This window comes from Micromys minutus, assembly GCF_963924665.1.
Source record: "Micromys minutus genome assembly, chromosome: 23".
Lineage (NCBI taxonomy): Eukaryota > Metazoa > Chordata > Mammalia > Rodentia > Muridae > Micromys > Micromys minutus.
Window position 1 is genome coordinate 22,835,007 of NC_137958.1, and position 19,698 is coordinate 22,854,704.

Sequence of the window (19,698 nt, forward strand, 5' to 3'; positions counted from 1 at the left end):
TCAGTTTTTGTAGTAAAGACATTTCAAATTTTCTTCATCAACATGCCAAGAGATGCTATTCAGTATCATGAAGCCTTCACCCTGACCAAGCAGTTGTTATGCTCAAAAGTAAAACTGTCCTCCACAATTAATGAACTATTATATAATAAAATAGCTTGATCAGTGGGTTTTTTCGTCAGTTACCGAGTTACTCAACACTCCAGGTGGCCTTGGGACATGGTAAGATTAGTAATTAAATTCATAAAAAATGTTGTCATCATCTCTAAAAGGAATGTATAATTACTAGCAGTCTGGGAGTAAGGCCATGAACCTTAATCTCAGTGTCAGTACTGGATGGTGTCATTTATTCCTTGATGCTCTGTAAACCATAAACCAAGAGAGTGTCTTATGTGCTGATTTGTGATTTTGAAGTATTCTAGCTCAGTAGAATGTATACCTGAAGACACACCAAGACATATATATATATATATATATACATACATATATCTATATATATGTATATATATATATATATCTGTCATAATAAGCAATCACTTGCTATTATGGGATTAAAGGTACTTTAGGTAAGAGCACATCTTGCATGAACAGGTCTCCAGAATATACTAAAAACACAGAAAAACAACTAAGTTTTTTGAGGCTGGTCAGTTTAGAATATGTTTGTCTTAAACCTCTGTTAGATTTTTTAAAAAGTATTTTAACATATACTGATCGTTGGCTCCTGATGATTGTATGCCTTAAAATGTTCTGGAGTATTTCTATTCTGATCTAGCATATGTAGTTTTAAGAATAAACTAATTCAAGAACACTACAAAATCTGGTTCACTGGGCAAACTTACCTTAGCTCTTCAGAACAGAGAGCACCTTCTATCAGAGAAATCAATGCTCAGTAATTGTGTGTGTGTGTGTGTGTGTGTGTGTGTGTGTGTGTGTGCATGATTTATCTTTTATTTTGGCTCTTCTGCAGCTTATTTTCCAGAAATGGCTAGACTGAATTATAGTGACCTTATTATTATAAAAATTTCTTGACTCAGATATAAAGTCTAAGTTCCTTCAGTTAACCCATAATCTACAGAAAGAAAATTGCCAGTGTAGGAAGATTTCTACTTTTCTAGGATTCCATGAAATTTTCATTTCTATCCACTTATCCCTGAAGTTCCTGATAATATTTAATTATCCTTTCATTTTGTGATCTTTGATTTTACCAAACAGTTCTAAATACTCTTACTTTATGAACCTGGATTTCTGCCCCAAACCAAAAACTTAATAAATGAAAAATAAAGAGTGATACTTATGTCCCTTCCACCATCACAACACTTCTTAGTTTATGGCATTTCAAAGTCCATAAGTGACCTTGCATTGCAAAATAACAGAGTAAAGACAGTCAGTGATGCAATGTGACATAAAACATACTAAGATCTGTTAAGACAGCTCTTTTTGTCTTTTTATTTTTATTTGTTTCTTCTGTGTTACACTAACTCAGTGAAGAAGCACAGTACCCTGTCTAGTTTTATACTCCCCAAAAGTCTGTGTGCATAGTAGAGGACTGTATAAACACTGGCAGATTCAAGGTGTGCAGTATGTCTAGTTGGCTGAATGTTAAAGGCATAAGACTCAGGTATATATAAAGTTTTCTAGAACAATCTACTTTATTGGACTCTGTGCCTGTTATTTCAGTTCCTTCTCATTCAAAACTAAGCCTTTCTTATGCGAGCAGTTGGATAAATCTGGCCATGAAAAAGTTCCAGCGACACCCAAGAACCTAAATGGAACTCTTTTGAGTGATACACAATGGCTCCTGAATTTTGGCTTTCGTTTCCTGTTACTGTGGCCGGGTGTCCAAGAGCCGGGGAGAAGAAAAAAAAGAAAATAGCTCTCTGCAAATCCTTCCTTGCTTAGTAAGCCATTGGAGAGACTTTAAAGGAAGGACAGAGAGGCCACCATGTGGTTTAGTATCTTGCTACATCCCCCAAACAGCCCCCCCTTCCTTAAAACCTTAAGGCTTTCAAATGACCAATACAATTATCATTTACCATATACAGGAGACAAGAAGCCAATGTCCCAGTGTTATTTGTCCAACTGCAGCTCTAACATCTTCTGTGCTTCTCTGTCAACGCTGGCTGTACTCTTTGTTTGAAGTGGTGTTTTTCCTATGTTCACGGGTGAACATTCTACTTAAGAACTCCTTAGAAAACAACCTCCTATGGTACCTATCTAAAACCACTAATGCCCTCTTTCCCATATACATGTATGTGAAGACATGATGCATGCACTTTCTGTTTCTAACTGGGTCTTGAGCATTTCTGATTCTCCTGTCTCTGCATCCTGAGTCAGTTTTCGGAGCACAGGAATGTACTACCACATTTGGTTTATAAATATTGAATCCATGGTTTTATGCATACTAGGGAGGCTGACCCTCCACCAACAGGATCAATCCTTTCACTTAATTTTTAAAAAATTATTGATGTAACTTGGCAGCGTCTTTAAATTAATTTTGATGTCAGTGTTTCTCACCTGTATGTCAAAAATTCAACGAATGAAAACATTTTACTCATTTTTGTAATCCCAATACAACATGTGCATAATACATGGTGAGTAAGTGAAATGAAAGAAGTAATGTTAAGAAAAAAAATCACAGCTCATTTCACTGATTTAAGAATAATAATTGAGTACCTATTATGTGCCAAGCATTTTTAGTACATTCATGAACAAGGCATGTTATTCCCTTTAGGAGCTTGAATATTAGTAAGTAAAGATAAAGAGTAGATAAATACATGTTTAAAAATATATTGATATGGAGATATGTGTTGTAGAGACAGAGCAATAAAAAAATAAAGACAGCCTATGTTATTTATTTATTTTTGCTTTTCTGATTCCTGCACTTGCTTCAGGATAACAACTTCAGAAGATGTGGATATAGGATCTGCAGATAAGAGACCTTGCAATGGTCTTTCTGGATCTGGGTGACCTCATTCAATATAATTTCTTCTAGCTCCATCCATTTACATTAGAAAGTCCTTTCCTACACCCATTCCATTCTTACAATGGAATACACATACTTCCAATATGGGAATGCCTATATTTCCTTCTGGTAGTTTCATGTTTCACACTTAAAGTCTTTGATCCATTTTGAGTTACATTTTGTGTAAGGTGACAGATATCTGGGCTGATGATGTATTAAACTACCTAATTAAGCCCTAAAACCAAACACTGGAGAGCCTCCTTATGAGATGTTGCTCAGGATTGCCTAAGAGATTCCCAAAACATTATAGACTATTGTTGTCTTGGCTACTTCTCAAGATTGAAAGTAAGTCCCTAAGGGTGTAACAGTGGCACATATACCTTGGCAGTAACCAGTAGCTTTCTAATCAGCCTGCTCAACAAGTAGGTAATATGCCTCATACTGGAAACCCAGTCAACTACCCAGGGCTATTGCAGTCAAAGATCTTGGAGAAGAGCCTACAACTACCACTCTACCCGTATGTGCCTAATTACATTCTAAGTATTTACTGTCACACCCCAGATAAGTCTCCCTGCTCATCAAAGAAACATCTTTTTACAACAGATTGAGAGACCATTATAGAAACCACAACTGATCAAAATGCCAAGAACAAGTAAGTATGTGGTGTCCAACCCCCAGTGATAAATCTACAACACAACTAAGGCTTGGGGGTCATAGCTGAATATGGGGTGGAAAGTCTGTACAAGCTAGAAGAGCAGGACGTTTGCTGTGGAATTGCATCTCCTAGAAACAACACCCATGAAATATCATCAACATGGCTGCCTAAACAAAGACGATACCAACAGACATGCAAACATGGAAGAGGCCTTAACCCTAGACAAAGAGATACAAGCAACTAAAGAATGCTGAGACTAGGAGAAATACACTTCCCCCGGGAAGAGACCCAACTGGTTATCCAACATCAAGTGCTCAGTCCTAAAATCATATACATATATGTAGCATTACAAAAATTGAACAAGTTGTACTTCTATACTGTCTTAGGGTTTCTATTCCTGCACAAACATCATGACTAAAGAAGCAAGTTGGGCAATGTCTTGGGGTTTAACTGCTTGAACAGACATCGTGACCAAAGTGACTCTCGAAAGGACATTTAATTGGGGCTGGCTTACAGGTTCAGAGGGTCAGTCCATTACCATCAAGGAGGAAGCATGAAAACATCCATGCAGGTATGGTGCAGGAGAAGCTGAGAGTTCTACTTCTTCATCGCTGACAGAATACTGGGTTCCAGACAGCTAGGATGAGGGTCTTAAAGCCCACACCTACAATGCCACACCTACTCCACAAGACCCACAACGTCTCTAACAGGGCCACACCTTCTAATAGTATCACTCCCTGGGCCATGTAAATACAAACCATCACAGGGAGCAAAGGGTTTATTCAGCTTACACTTCTACATTGCTGTTTATCACCAAAGGAAGTCAGGATTAGAATTCAAGCAGCTTAGGAAGCAGGAGCTGATGCAGAGGCCATGAAGAGATGTTACTTATTGGCTTGTTTCCCCTGGATTGCTCAGCCTGCTTTCTTATAGAACCCAAGACCATAAACCCAGGGATGGCACCACCCACAATGGGTCCTCCCACCTTTGATCACTAATTGAGAAAATGCCTTACAGCTGGATCTTATGGTGGCACTTCCTCCAGGGAGGCTCCTTTCTCTGTGATAATCTCTTGTTGTCAAGTTGGTACACAAAACTATACAGAACATATACTTAGGAATACACACTACACACTATATACTACATACTACACACACACATACACACACACACACACACACACACACACACACACGCAAACGAAGAAATAGAGGCCATGAATTTGAGAGAGAGAGAGAGCAAGGGGGTGGATTGGAAGGGACAGATGGAAGAAAGGGAGGGGGGAATAGTGCAATTATATTTTAATTTTAAAACAAAGAGGAAGGATGTTTGCAATTTGAAGTGTGTGCCAGAGTAAGTGACCTTCTGGAAATAAAAAAATGAGACTCTGGTATCTAAACTAAACAGCTCAAGGGCTCTGAAGCAATAGCATCCAAATTGTATTCAAGGATGGCGGAAAGCATGATGACAGAGCAGAGTGACCAAGAAGAAAAAGCAGGAGAAGGGATACTGGAGATGGGATATGTTACTAAAGTCTGTCCTGGTATGTCATTGCAAGGACTTTGACTTTAGTTCTGAAGGAGAAAACACAGATTTGGGGACAGTGGAATTACATAACCTTACCACTACGCTGCATTAGTGTCACATGCTGTCTAACGCAAATTACAAATTTGTGTTCTAACTGTTAAATTGCCTATCAATAAAACATGTGAGCAAGAAGTCATGCTGGATTCTCCAGTTTGGAAACTTGACAGGATATAATTAATTCTACACTGGAAGATGATTTCTGCATAGATACTATTGAAGGTAAAGACCTGTAAAACTGTCCAGACCATGGTGATGGCAATCAAAAGAATAAGGCAAAACTAACTGTAGTTTTTTAGTGGAAGAGGGAGAGCCTAACAATTATCCCCATGTGTGACTTTCTTAATAACTATGTTCATAGTAAATTAACTAGCAAATGAGTACTGTGAACTAGTAAATTAGCATGTTGGCCATTGTACAATATAAATGTAACAAGTTTTAAAGAGAGTAGCTTCTCTCTGTCTTTGTCTCTGTCTCTGTCTCTGTCTCTGTCTCTGTCTCTCTCTCTCTCTCTCTCTCTCTCTCTGTGTGTGTGTGTGTGTGTGTGTGTGTGTGTGTGTGTGTGTGTGTGTGTATGCCTCTGTGTTTATGTCTGTGTGTATTTGTGTGGTGAATGCACTCACCCATGGGCACATGTTGATGTCAGGATGCCTTTCCTGGATTGTTTAGTCTTAGTTTTTGAGACAGGATCTCTTACTAAATCGAAAGATTGCTATCTTGGCTGAACTCACTGGCTAGCTAGAGCATCTGTCTCTCCTGCTGCCCCCAGGGTTGGGATTACTGGCATGCACTGGGCAGGTGGTGCTAAACTGTTTAAGAAAGTAGGCTAAACAAGCCACAGAGAGCAAGTCAGTAAGCAGGACTTTATTCACCTGCTTTAATTCATGCCTCCAGGTTTCTGCCCTAAGTTCTTGCCTTTGCCTCCCTAATGGACTGTGACCTGGGATATGTAAGCCAACTGAGCCCTTTTTTTTTCTATGTTACTCTGGGTCTGGGTGTTTCATCACTGCAATAGAAACTTCAACTAAGGTAATTAATAAGTTTATTGAGATCTGCTGGTTTTGTGGCATGTTTTAAATGGCTCAAGGCCTTGCAGATTTGCTATTGGTCACTTAAGTAAAAATCAACCATAAGCAGAATAATTTGCACCAGACCCTTTCTTTAGACACAGGCACAGATTATATAGTTTCAGCCACTGAAGAATCTGACACATCCAGATTTCTTAAACACAGGAATTAGAAATGTAGAGACACCCTACCCAGAAAAACAAACAGACCCCAATTATATAGGAAAGCATTGTATTTTCTGAAACTTACTATGAGTTTTTCCATCAAAAATAATGGCCCAGGATTCTAAAATTTTGATAAGTGTCAAGTGAAGAGTCTCACACAAAGGGAGAGATTTTCAGTAACTTCAGCTGTTCTGAGTTAGAAAACACCTAGGAAAGGCACGTGACCTCATGACATAAAACCACAGCACTGACACAGCTGCAGGGTTTTCAACACACTTTGGTTTGCTATGAGACTGTACAATCTAACAACCTGTTAGCAGGAAACTACTCAGGCTTGAAAGTAAGAAACAGTGTCTGTCCACAGAGACAAACACAAAACAAAACAGCAAAATGCCCTCTCGTCATTAGCAAAACTCTCTATGAGGTCTTGCATCTGAGTACTGTCAAGTCATTGTGGGCAGGAGTCTGTACTGGGGGGGGGGGGGTCACAGCCACTACCCACATCAGCCAAGGTCACCATTTCAAAACTCAGATCTGATCTTGTCAGTCACTTCTTTCCAACCATCTCAAAGACCTCTTGGTGCTCGCTAAATAGAACTGATCTTTAATTCCTTTCTTTCTTGCTTCCAGATTAGTAACATTAGTAACACTCAGAGCATAACATTCAAAGTAAGTGGGGGTGGGGGGATCTCATCAAGTGAGGCCCCCAAGTGGTAGTTTAATGAGAATGGTCCATGAAAAGGTAAGTGAATTCTTGTGGTAAAAGATTGTTAAGCAAGTATCATGTCAGGTAGCCCACTAAAAGCAATGGGCATTAACAGTGTAACCTGATATGGTAAACTTTACTGTTTTCAGTCAGAAATACACACGTTACAGTACAAATAACATAAAAGTACACTTGATGCCAGAAAGCTGGCCTCACTTTGTGTTAAAATGTCTCCTCACATTAAACTTCTTTATATACGCTTCCCTTCCAAATCTACCAAACAAGGTTGCCTACTATTTGACTTCAGATGCCTTCCTACCTACTATATCTTTTTGAGACAGGGTCTTCCAATGTCGCCTAGTGTTGAATTTGCATATAAAATGTTCCTCAGAGACAGGGGTCTCAAATGTTTGTCTCCACCTGGTAGCTTTGTTTTGGAAGGTTGTAGAAATTTTGGACAGTGGGACCTACTTGGAGGAGGCAGGTCACTGAAGGAAGGTCCTGAGGTTGTCTTATCCCTGAAGGATTTTCCGTCATTCCACATCCTCTCAGATTTGATGTGAACTTCAATGCTCTCCTATAGTCTTCCATACCATGAAACTTCTAAAGTATGGACCCAAATAAACCCTTCCTCCCTCAAACTGTCTGCGTCAGATAGTTTGGTCACAACACCACAAAAGTAATTAGCAAAGCAATTCTACCTCAGTCATCCGAATCCTGGGATTGCAAAAGTATGCCACCATCTTTTGCTCTAAAATTTTTCTTAATAATTAATGGTTTTCTATGCATTTCCTCAGACATATAATCTCAGGCTTAAAAAATAATCTCCAACCTATGATCTGTTTGCCATCGCTAGTGTAAATATTTTGCTAAGACTGGTTGCACAGTCAAAGCATTTCTTTTCTGATAGCTGGTTCTGAAGAGGTACAGTCAGGCTAGCAAGAAACAATAGGATGTAGCGCCTAAGAAGGACCTCCCTGACAGGAATTTTAGGCAGTTGAAAATACAAAGACTATTTGATTACATTTGCATCGACAAATCACATACCCCTATATATGGAAACTTCACCTGCATTTATTCATGTGAAAGATAAAGTTCGGAGTCTAAGTTATTTTATTATATAAATCCATAAATATTTACTGTAGTAACAGCTATGTGTTTTCCTACCTATATTTTAAATTTTCACACAATTGTATTAAATAGTTTAAAGAGGTGAGACTTTGTCCTGATTTTAGATTTTCAAATTAAAAAGAAAAAAAAAAAAAAAAAACCTGAAGGCTAGACATATTGGTTTGAAGGCAGATGAACAGTAAGTGGTTTGGGGTAAATGCCAGAGGTCAGGACCTCAAGCCAGGAACCTCCCATAGATAAGGCCAGAGAAGTGGATACTGCAAAGTGGTCCTTCCAAGCTGCTTACCAGGCAGGCCTCCAAGGCAGGATTTCCCTCTGCCCTTGGTAAGACCTCCCCATGGGCTCAGGAGCTGCAACTCAGCTCAGATCTCACGGAACGGCACACTAGGCTGGGCATCCACACTACACTCAGTTTTCTATAACCACCTAGGTCTCAGGCTGTGCTGGAGACTCAGGTGGGAAGATGAGGTGATGGGAATCAAGCATTCTAACCAGATTCACGTGCCATGGCACATTCCTTGCTGCCACAGTGTCATTTGTCACGCTTGCAGAGGGCTTTGGGCTAAATGGAATCCTTCTGTTCTAGGTAAGCCCCACCTCCTATTCCCCCAACTGTGGCATTTCCCTGCTGAGGCTACCGAAGCCCCAGGACCAGGAATCTGTCATGAACATTTGAGACGTAGCCTTGTCCGGGTGACTGCGGACCAGAGTCGCTGTGGACCAGGCACACTAAAGCCGGCTTTCCAAGCCACCGCATGAGCCGAGCCCGCGTTCTGACAGAAGTCCACGCGCCTGGGCGGGGCTTAAGTGAGTCCTTTTAAAGGCTCCCGGGGAGGGTCCCGCCCCCCTCTCTCGTCATTGGCTCTCTCTGGAGCGGCCTTGTTCTCATAGGTGCAGGGGGCGGGGCTGCGTGAGACAGGCGTGAGGTGGGAGGCTTCGCCTCCGCGGCCCCCGCCCTGCTGGGAGAATGACGTGCGGTTAGGCCTGCGGGGCTGACAGGCTCGCCCGCGCTGGTGCGGCGTCCCTTAGGGAAGCGGCGGAGCTCCAGGCTCGCCCGCCCGCGCTTCTCTCGTGGACGGCGGCGGCGGCGGGCGCGCGCGCGCGAACGAGCGAGCGAGCGAGGGCGGAGGTGGCTCGTGCGTGCGTGCGAGTGAGCGTGTGTGTGTGTGTGTGTGTGTGTGTGTGAGAGAGAGAGAGAGAGAGAGAGAGAGAGAGAGTGCGTGGGTGTGTGTGCACGCGCGCGTGGGACCTGGGTACCGGGCGCGGGTGCCCCACTTTGCCTTCCACACCCTGCCGGCTCCTCGGCTCCTTCCCCGCTCGTCCCGCGGGCTGCCGGCGTGAGATAAGGCCGCGGGACACAGGTGGGCTAGGCTTGCGGGGACCGCTGGAGACAAAGGGGGGCGCGGAGGTGAGCCCGCCATGGCCTCCCGGGGCCTGGGGGGCCTGAGCGGGAGCCGCGGCGGTGGCGGTGGCGGTGGCGGCGGCAAGAAGAGCCTGAGCGCCCGCAACGCTGCGGTGGAGAGGCGGAACCTGATCACCGTGTGCAGGTGCGGGGCTGCGGGCGCCGGGCTGCGGGCGGTGCAGGGGCTGGGCGCTGCGGCCCGCGCCGCGCGTGTCCGCGGCCGAGCGGGGCCCTGCAGAGGGGCGGTAGCGTCTCCCCCACCGGGCCCCTGGTCCAGCCCTCGGGTCTGGGCGTCCGCGGTTGGAGACAGGGGCGGAGCTGGGGAGGATCTGTTCGGAACCCGTCTGAGTAGACGAGGGCGGAGGGAAAGCAGCATCCAGCTGGAGTAGTTCCTGAGATGCCCCCAAATCCCAGTGCGGTCCCGGCCCCGTTGTTGTCTCTTGTTGGCGTGTATATTTTCACTCCTTTCACTCGGCCCGGGTCTGTATTGGGTATTTAAGTCTTGTCAGCTTGTGGGGTTGTGGAAGACTCCTAGTCCTCCAACCAGTCCTTTACTGGAAGATGTGCCTTTATTTAAATGCTTCCTGATTGTAAATGTATCCCTTCCTCCAGGAAATACAGAAATCAATAATCACTATCTATAAATCAAGAATTCACAATTTAAAAAAAAAAAACCCTGATTTTGAACACGCTGATAAATTTTCTTTAAGTCTTATAAAATTCTAGGCATCGATTTCTTAGTGACCACTCAGAGCCAATAAGCTTTGTGGGAACGATTTTGTTCCATCATACTGGTTAACCATCCACCAGTGATAATTCTCTAGTTAGCAGGTAAATGGTGAAACCTTTCCTGCCTCTCTGGTTTGTGTCTATGTAATATTTTTTTTCCTGGTGTAAAATCGTGGCTAGCATCTTAAGCAGATTGCAGATATCTGTAGTAGGAGTACATTCAATATTTAAGCAACTTTTAAAAAGTTGGATTCCTATGAGTGCTCATCTATGAGGAAGACATTCGTTCACAGTTTGCATTGTAAGTGGTAAAATAATACCGACTACATTTATTGTTTGCGCTGTGTAGACTACAAGCTTTTGGGGCAGATGGGCTTTATTGCATTGTTTTAAATTGAGGTAAATTTCTAAGTTAAATAGAAAAATAAGCTAGTCGGGTAGTCTTTTAAAGATATTAAAATGATTTTCTTTTTAAAGAAATGAGTGTCAAAACCGGTTTCAGCCTAAACTGGGCTGCTTGAGTCATTATGCTCATCAGAGCCTTAGCAGACTCAGACAGTTTGACACTGGGAGTTGGAAGAAGTTGGTCTAGTGGAAATGTGACGGAGCTCATAATACATGTCGTCTTTAACTAGTAACACCTTCTCATTCCCTTTCTTGTTTTGTCAGCTGTACAATAAACAGTGTTGGATCAGGTTGCTAGGGATTTCAAGTAATGGCGTTAAAGCGAACGACAGCCATCGAGCATCGTGTGCTCATACTTGGTTTTTAATGTTTCCAAATATGAGCACAGTGATAATGGTGGGAAAATATTTATAGCAGCTAGCTGAAACACGTGCACCGTTCTTTAAACAAACGTTCGAGTTGTGGCCCCGTTTTGTGATTCCTTATTGATGTCTTGGAAAGACGAAAATTTATAAAACTAGAATAAACAAAACCAACTTCTAACCACTACATACAATTTCTTATACTTGCACAGTAAAGCTTTTTTCCCTCTTAAAATGATATAGTTTCAGTTTAGATTCAATGCTATATCATAAAACTATACAATTTTGTAGATTTAATGACATACAAGTACAATATTGTTACTGTTTGTAGGATATGTAGGATAGTTAGGGAAAGAACTAGGTTGAATTTGGATTCATTATGAGAGAGAGAGAGAGAGAGAGAGAGAGAGAGAGAGAGAGAGAGAGAGAGAGAGAGAGAGAGAGAGAGAATACTCTTATATATTATGGGCTAAAACCACTGTATAGTACTTACCACATAAACATTTAGAATACTTTTTCATAAGTTGTACTGGAGAGAAAATAGGTCATTTGAGAACTCTAAATTTTCCACTCAACTCCAAAATATTTATACACTGATTTTAGATACTCCATTTGTATACATATTTTTCATTATGTAGGACTTTGAAAACTTAAGGTATATTTCCCATGTTTCTTTCCTCCCTCTTTTCTGGTACATGGCCTTGCTGTGTAACCTTAACTGGCATGAAACTTGCTAGCTATGTAGATTAGGATGTTCCTGTGTCTGCCATGTGCTTTATGCTGGCCCTGCTCTTGGGTTTTTTTAACCTGCATTTTTTCATCCACATAAATTCAGATATTAATCATATTTTTCTGTTGTTTTTAAGTGTATTCATGTTTTCAAAGGTTTTCATTTTGTGTGTGTTTTGCGTACATGTATGTCTGTGTTCCGTGTGTGTATTGCTCTCTGAGGACAGACCAGAAGAGATGTCAGTTGCTCCAGAACTAGAGTTACAAATAGTTGTGAGCTGCCCTGTGGGTTCTGGAGTCAAAGACGAACCCTCCAGAAGAGCAGCCAGTGCTCTTAACCACTGAGCCACATCTACAGCTCAACCTGATGTCTTCTTAAGCTGATGTGTTTCTCTGGCCTTCGTTCTGTTAGCAAATACAGTTAAAATCTAATTCATTTTTCAGTTTAAAATTCTCATGTTTAGCACTTAGAGTACATATTTTTAAACAACTTTTGTCAAACTTTTAGGTCAGTGGTTTTGTGTCAGTTTGAGACAAGCTAGAGTCATCAGAGAGGTGAGATCCTCAGCTGAGAAAATACCTCCCTAAGATCCAGCTGTAGGTATTTTCCTAATCAGTGATGGATGGGGGAGCCCTCACCATGATGGATGATACCATTTCTGGGCTGGTGCTTCAAGAAAGCAAGCCATGAGGAGCAAGTCAGTAAGAAACACTCCTTCAGGACTTTTGCTTCGGCCTCCTCCAGGTTCTTTCCCTGTTTTGAGTTCCTGTCCAGACTTTCTTGGCTAATAAACAGTGATGTGGAAGTCTAAGCCAAATACGCCCTTTTCTCTCCATCTTGGTTTTTGGTCATGGTGTTGTTTAAAGGAACTTCTTATCACTTTTCTTGGCTTGTGGATAAAAGACAGGGATGATTTAAGAAGTACACAAGAGGTTAAGCAGGTTAGAGACAAATGGCAATTTTACAATGAAAATAATTTAATAACATGAAACATTTTTTATAGGTCAAGGTAGAATTTCAGAACACTAGTATTATTTCAAATTAGAATAGCACCTCATTCTTTAATGTAGTGAAGGAATAAATAGCTCATATTTTATATGTAACTAATACCTACTCTGAGCCTAAAATTTTTCCCTCAGGTATACTGCTTCAGTCAGCACTTACTATGGAATACAATCTTCTGCATAATGAGGCTCATAACTTAAATGCTCATATTTAACATAGTAAGCACCATGTAGTAATTTTAGATAAATTACTTAACAAAAAAAGAAGGTACACATTTCTCTACCTTCTTTAGAGAGAATCCAGATAGCACAATGCAATCACTATTGATGAGTGTCTTCTTGGTCTGTGTCTATGAATATATGTACTGTGCAGTGGCTGTCCTTGGAGACTCTTGACGTATCTTAGTATGTTTAGCTAAATGGCCCCATAAGACTTGTGTTATTGTTCTTTGTTTTTCCTGCCTGCTGTTTCTTCCTGTTGACTTAGCCCTTATTTCTTTAAAGTGTGCTTCCAGACTTCATATCCTGGCTCTCTGACTATAGCTGTTGTGAACCAGGGAAGGAGATAAATAAATCTGTGCCCAGAGGCACAGGTTAACCAAGAGAACTTTAGCAGTCTTAGCATTTTAGATATTGAATACGCAGGGGGAAGAGTATTGCTTTGCTTAGACTTGGTTATAGTTCAAATGAACGTATGTGAACAGTTACAGAATATATTTATGGCAATATCCTTTAAACACAGTAACTTATTCTTACTGCTTGCTTGAGTGTGCCTAATAAGGGTAGCCATACCTTGGTATGATGAATGTGAAAACTATTCTCATCTTGTTATATGTAGTAAACATTAATAACATTTTGGGGCTAGTTCAAAATATCACAGAGCTCCTGCATATGCAGAGTGAATTGCTCCATACTCTTATATTTCCAATTGCTCTTATCCGGTTATACAACCTTCCATCAGTGTCACTGAGAGCTAAGATAGAAGCAATCTAGAGGATCTTTTTGATGCTACTGTCAGGAGCAATGTATACCATAAAGATACCTTATTTTGTGAAGACTTCTGTGAGAGGACTTGTCTTATTTCAATGTCAACGGTTACCTAATTCTAGACAGTTCTGTGTAAGGGGGACTATCAATGGCCTGGAAGTCACCAAGTGAGGTAGACTGACTGACTAGTAAGCCTCAGGGATCTGCCTCTACCTCCTCTGCCCAGCCCTGGGATTACAAGTACGCTGCATCATGCCTGGGATTTTTGTTTGTTTGTTTTTAATATAATTCTGTAGATTGGACACAGGTCCTCTTGCTTGCAAATAAAGCACTTTACCAACTGAGGTATCTCCTCAGCCAGTGAAATTGTATCGACTTAAAATATATATATCAAAAAGTATACATAGCATAAACGTACTGCCCATTCTATTTTTGTTTCTCCATTTGTTGACTTTTTCCACTCTGTAGTGTAAAGAGAATTCCTTAATTATAAAGTAGTCTATAGATTTCCTTCATGGTTAATACTAACCAGCTTAATAAATCTGCTTGACCTTCAAATAATCAAATACTCTCATTTTCTTCTAAAGCTTTGTTGCTTTGTTTCTGCATTTATATCAACAAGCCATCTGCAGATTATTTGTCTTCGTGGTGTTAAGTGTGGGGACCAGGATTAAATATTGTCCTTAAAATATCAGGTGACCTAGTTGAAAAGATCATATTTTGTCTGATAACTTCAAGTATTACTTTTGTCTTAAATAATAGGACTGTCCTACCTCTATTTCTGGGCTCTTTCTCTCATTTCACAAGTCTACTAGTTTCTTCTTGAAATAATATAATACTGTCTAAACAACTATTATTTATAATATGTCTTACTGTTTGATAATAAAGTTTTATAGCTTTATATTTGAAGATAATTCTATCCTTAGCCTTTTGCCAGATAAATGGTGCGAATCTGCTTATCAGTTCCCATGAAAATCAGTCTGAGTGTTGAAAAGCTTTATCATATGTGTGTGTGTGTGTGTGTGTGTGTGTACACACATATATAAAACCATTAACTATCCATACAAATCTAGAATTTTTCTTCTGCTTGAACTGATCCTATAAATCATTTTTTATGAACTTTCATCTTTATAATATTAAAACTTATATGTACTCAATGAACACAATAAATATCTTCATATATTTAAATAATCTCTTCTCAGAAATAGACATTGGTTTAAACTATATAGGCATTATAAATCGGTATAATGTTGTCAAATGTATTCATATATATATTGGATATATTTATATTATTATAACCAAGATCATTATACTTTTCCCATTTTTGCTAGTATGAAGAGATAAAATTGGTCTTTAAACATTCTTGTCTTGAAAATATGCTCTTAAATAGATTTGTTTATTGACTATCAGACTTTCTACAGATTTAAAAGGATTGATCAAAACTCACATATGTGAGCTTTATTTCTTTATTTGTCAATCTTTCTCTGCTTTACTCCTTATCTTACTACTTACTACATTGGCTAGGATCCCTAACGCAGTGTTACAGAAAACATTTAGGATTTTATGACTTCTGTGGGCGTTTGCAGCAGATTTTTCATATTTCCCTACTATTTCTAGAATCCTGGAAATTCTTATCTTAAGTAGATACCAACTCTTTTTTGCCTAGCAAAATTAAACGCTGCCCACTCCTGTTTTACTGTTTATGTACTGAATTCTGTTTTTAGACTTTTACATGTCTTACTATCTTGGAATAAAATGACATTAGATAGGTTATGATTTTGAGATTTCTTTTTGTACATCTGACTTAATATTTTGATTTTTTTACATATTTAATCATGGGAGAGAATGGTCTGTACTTGTCCTTTCTTGTCGTGTCCTCATCTAGTTTTATCAAGCTTGCTTTTTTTTGTCATGTTCTACATAGATTTTATAAGATTGACGCTATTTCTTTCTGTAATACACAGGGCAATTCACTAGGCAGCAATCTAGTCCATAAACTTCTTTGTGGAAATAAACAAATTTTTTGTGGAAAAATTATTAACAGGTTCACCTTACTTAATAGATTTTAACAATCCAGATTGGTTTTCTTCATCATATATAGTGATTTTATCAGGGAATACATTTCTATATCTATATGTCTATATCTATACCATCTATATCTGTCTATATCTATCTATATATTGAGGCTTCTCATAGAATCTTATGAGATAGGATCTTGCTGTGTATGTAGCAGAGGTACCTCAAACTCAGTTTCCATCTGCTTCAGCATCTCCTGAGTGCAGAGAGTGCTAATGCCTTTTTCTTGGTTAAAACAAAGAAATCTGTGGAGATTTACCACTTCTAATCCTGAGATCTATATATTCCTCACAGTTTTTCTTACTGAGGCTTATCATGGGATTGATTTTTTTTTTCAAAGAACCAACTTTGGATTTTGTTAATTTTCTCTGTCTAATCATGGATTATTTTTAAAATAGAACTATAATTTTCAGGTAAAAGTCTCCTAGTTGCCTTTTACTTACATTTTAAACATAATTCTACTCTGTAAAGATTATATTCTGAAAGACTTCAAGATTTTGAAATTTTGTTGCTGGTTGCTTTATGGTATAAACATATAGCTAGTTTCCATCAGTGTTTTCTATGCATTTTCATGTTTTTTTGATTGCTAGTTCTATGCATACCATTTATATGGAGATTATTGCATCTTTTATAACTTGGCTATCCATTTATTTATTTGCTTATTTGTTTGGTTTTTCAATTCAGGGTTTCTCTGTGTAGCCCTGGCTGTCATGGAACTCACTCTATAGACAGGTTGGCCTCAAACTCAGAGATCCACATGCCTCTGCCTTCTAAGTGCATCTGTTTTTCCATTTTGTTACTATACATACAGACTTGTGGTTTTAATATGTTGATTATTGTGATCTTTTTCCTTGTTGCTTGATATATCCATTTATATGTCTAACAAAGCTACTTTCTTCAAGCTACTTTGTCAATTGCTAAAATTGTAAAAATTGCATTGGAATTGTATATATATATACATGGAATGATGGAGCAGCTTAAAAGGCACAGGGAAACAGGATGATGGCATCCATAGTTCAGCCTGACCTGGGAGGACGGCAGAGCCAAGAACTCTGGGGAAAACACTGTGCCAGTTCTAGCCACAGGATAAGCTCATAGTTCTCAAAAGCCTTACATCTAGGGAATGTGGCTGTGTGGAGGCCAGCTTTAGAAATTGATATGTTTATCTCAGAATGTGATAAACAGACACCATATTGTAAGAGGGCCTCGTATTTGAGTATGAGTTCGTCTGGGGACCTGAAAACAGTGAACGGTCATTGTAGGTCAGCAGTCTTTGGTCAGCAATCTTTGATACCCTGCCACAGCATTCATTTGGGAGATTGTTGTCAGAAGCAGTCTTAGAAAGAGGGAAAGTGTAGACAGGGATATCTCCCTCATACCGTCTCCACAGCCTTCCCACATTTTAGTACCAGAGGTCAGACTGAAAGGCAAGGTGGTCAGTAGCTCTAAACTCCATCCATATCAAACTTTAGTGCAGTATACTGTAGCTTACTGTGGAGATTTGGAGCTCTGAGCCAGTGCCCAGTAATTGCTCATCTCCAAAGCTGCCTCCCTGTTCCTCGTTTGTTTTCAGGAAAGACTGTGAGTTCTAAGCCCATATCCAGTGGATTGTCCACTTCCCCCAAGGTGCAGAATGGTTTACTTCTTGTCTTAGGGCTTTACTGCTGTGACAAACACCATGACCAAGACAACTTTTATAAGGATAACATTTAATTGGGGCTAGCTTACAGTTTGGAAGTTTAGTCTGTTATCATCATGGTGGGAAGCGCATAGTCAGACCCAGAGCTGGAGAGGTAGCTGAGGCAGACATTGGGTTGGAGAGGTGGCTGAGAGTTCTACATCTGAATCAGCAGGCAGCAGGAAGAGACAGTGGGCCACTAGGCCTGACTTAGAGCTTCTGAAATCTCAAAGCCAATGTCCAATGACATGCTTCTTTCAGCAAGACCAGACCTACTCCAAGGCCATACCTCCAACAATGCCACTTCTTACAAGTGTATGGGGGCCATTCTCATTCAGACTCCCACATTCTACTCCCTAGTCCACATAGGCTTGTAGCCATAGCATAATACAAAATGCATTTAGTCTAACTTCAGAAGTCCCCACAGTCTTTATCGCAATCCCAGTAGTGTTTAAAAGTCCACAGTTCAAAGAATCTGATACTCATGACAGGCTCAAAACTCTAACCTTTTGTAAATCAAAATGAAATAGCGGATCACGTATTTCTTACCTATAACAACACAGGATGTACATTACCATTGCAAAAGGGAGGAACGAGAATACAGTGAGAAAATACTGGGCCGAAGCAAGGCAGAAAACCAGCAGGGCAAACGCCAAACTCTGCATCTTCATGTCTTATAAAAGTGTTCTTCAGATCTTCAACTCCTTTACGCTTTGCTGATTGCAACACACTTCTTGAGTGCTAGTTCCACTCCCTGCCCATTGGCCTCTCTAGTCCTCCATGCAGGGACATCCTAACTAGCTTCAGCTGTTGGGAGATTATATGACCCCTTTCTTGTGTCCATCACTCATGTGGCTGAAACTGTCAAGTTCGGCTGGTTGCTGCCCCTTTGTTCAAATACATTTTCACCAGCTTTCTGTTTTCTATGGTTTTCTATACTGCCTAAGTTTGGCTGTCCTGGAGCTTGCTGTGTAGACCTCAGCTTAAAGACTTGTCTGCCTCTGCTTCTTTCTGCGTGCTAGGATTAAAGGCATGTTCCACTGTGCCTAGCTATAAACTTCTTTTCTTAAATTCCTTTTCACAAGTTGAAAGCTTGGTTGGGTGGAGTCTTTCCCCGAGGTCACCACTCTTTATTCCATTTAGCTTCAGGCTTTTCTTTAAAGTTTATCTCCTGGAGGGAGGCCCCACAGCCTGACTGAGGCTTTGGATCCCTCACCTAAAGCGACCTATCATGGCTGCCCTCCGAATAACCCAACAAGCTACAGAAAGAGTTGTATGCAGATATTTGCACCCAAACTTCCTCATGGGGGCGGGAGGGGGGTTGTGGGGAGGAGGTATGTGGAACAGTAGAAAGGTGGACCGGGAAGGGAATTAAATCTTGAGTGTTAAAATAAAATAAAAAGTTTATTTCCTTGAGCACTAAACTTAGCTCCTTTTCTTCCTGATGATCCTTTTGTCCTAAACTATACATTTGTGGTTTTTCTTTGCTCAACTTGGTCAATCCCATAAGAGATCTTCATAAATAGTCACAGGACAGATAATACTAGGCTGTTTTGAAATCTCTTCCTTCAATGCCATTAATCCCCAAACTCTTCAATTTAGTTCTGGGTGTATTTTTTTTTTTTTTTGAACAATGACAAAAAATAACCATATTTGTCACCAAAATAACCCAAGAACAGCTTCCAGGCAACTTATTAATATTCTTCTCTTTGAAACCTCTTGAGCTGAGCCATCATAATTTATATTGCTCTCAGCACCACGCTCTTCTCTGTTCCTACTAGGGTGGCTCATTAAGCTCTGCTAAAAGCATTTAACTGCTTTCCTAATCCAAAGTCCCAAAGTCCACATTCTCTGAACAAGCAACACAGGCAATACCTCAGTCCCTGGTACCACCTTCTGTGTTTGGGAAGCATGTCAGCATGTAGGCAGACATGGTGCCAGAAGAGTAGCTGAGAGAGAGATTACTGGGATGACTTGGACTTTTGAAATCCCATGACATACTTCCTCCAACAAGGCCATACCTATCCAACAACATGCACCTCGTAATAGTGCCATGCCC

General features: G+C 40.3%; 2 protein-coding genes across 10 annotated transcripts in view; one reads left to right on the forward strand and one right to left on the reverse strand.

Annotated features, from left to right (window-relative positions):
* The window catches only part of LOC308435447 (ATP-dependent translocase ABCB1), a 145,462-nt gene that overhangs the window by 83,514 nt on the left and 42,250 nt on the right, over positions 1-19,698 (reverse strand). The window lies entirely within an intron of this gene.
* Positions 9,677-19,698, forward strand: part of RUNDC3B (RUN domain containing 3B) — a gene marked incomplete at both ends in the record, with an annotated part of 109,302 nt that continues 99,280 nt past the window's right edge. For 6 of the 7 annotated variants that reach the window (XM_080936088.1, XM_080936092.1, XM_080936089.1 and 3 more), the window contains one exon: positions 9,686-9,813. In XM_080936088.1, the coding sequence (XP_080792214.1) occupies positions 9,686-9,813 (128 nt within the window). Of the gene's footprint in view, positions 9,814-19,698 lie in introns of all 7 variants that reach the window. The other variant, XM_080936094.1, reaches the window with a different exon arrangement.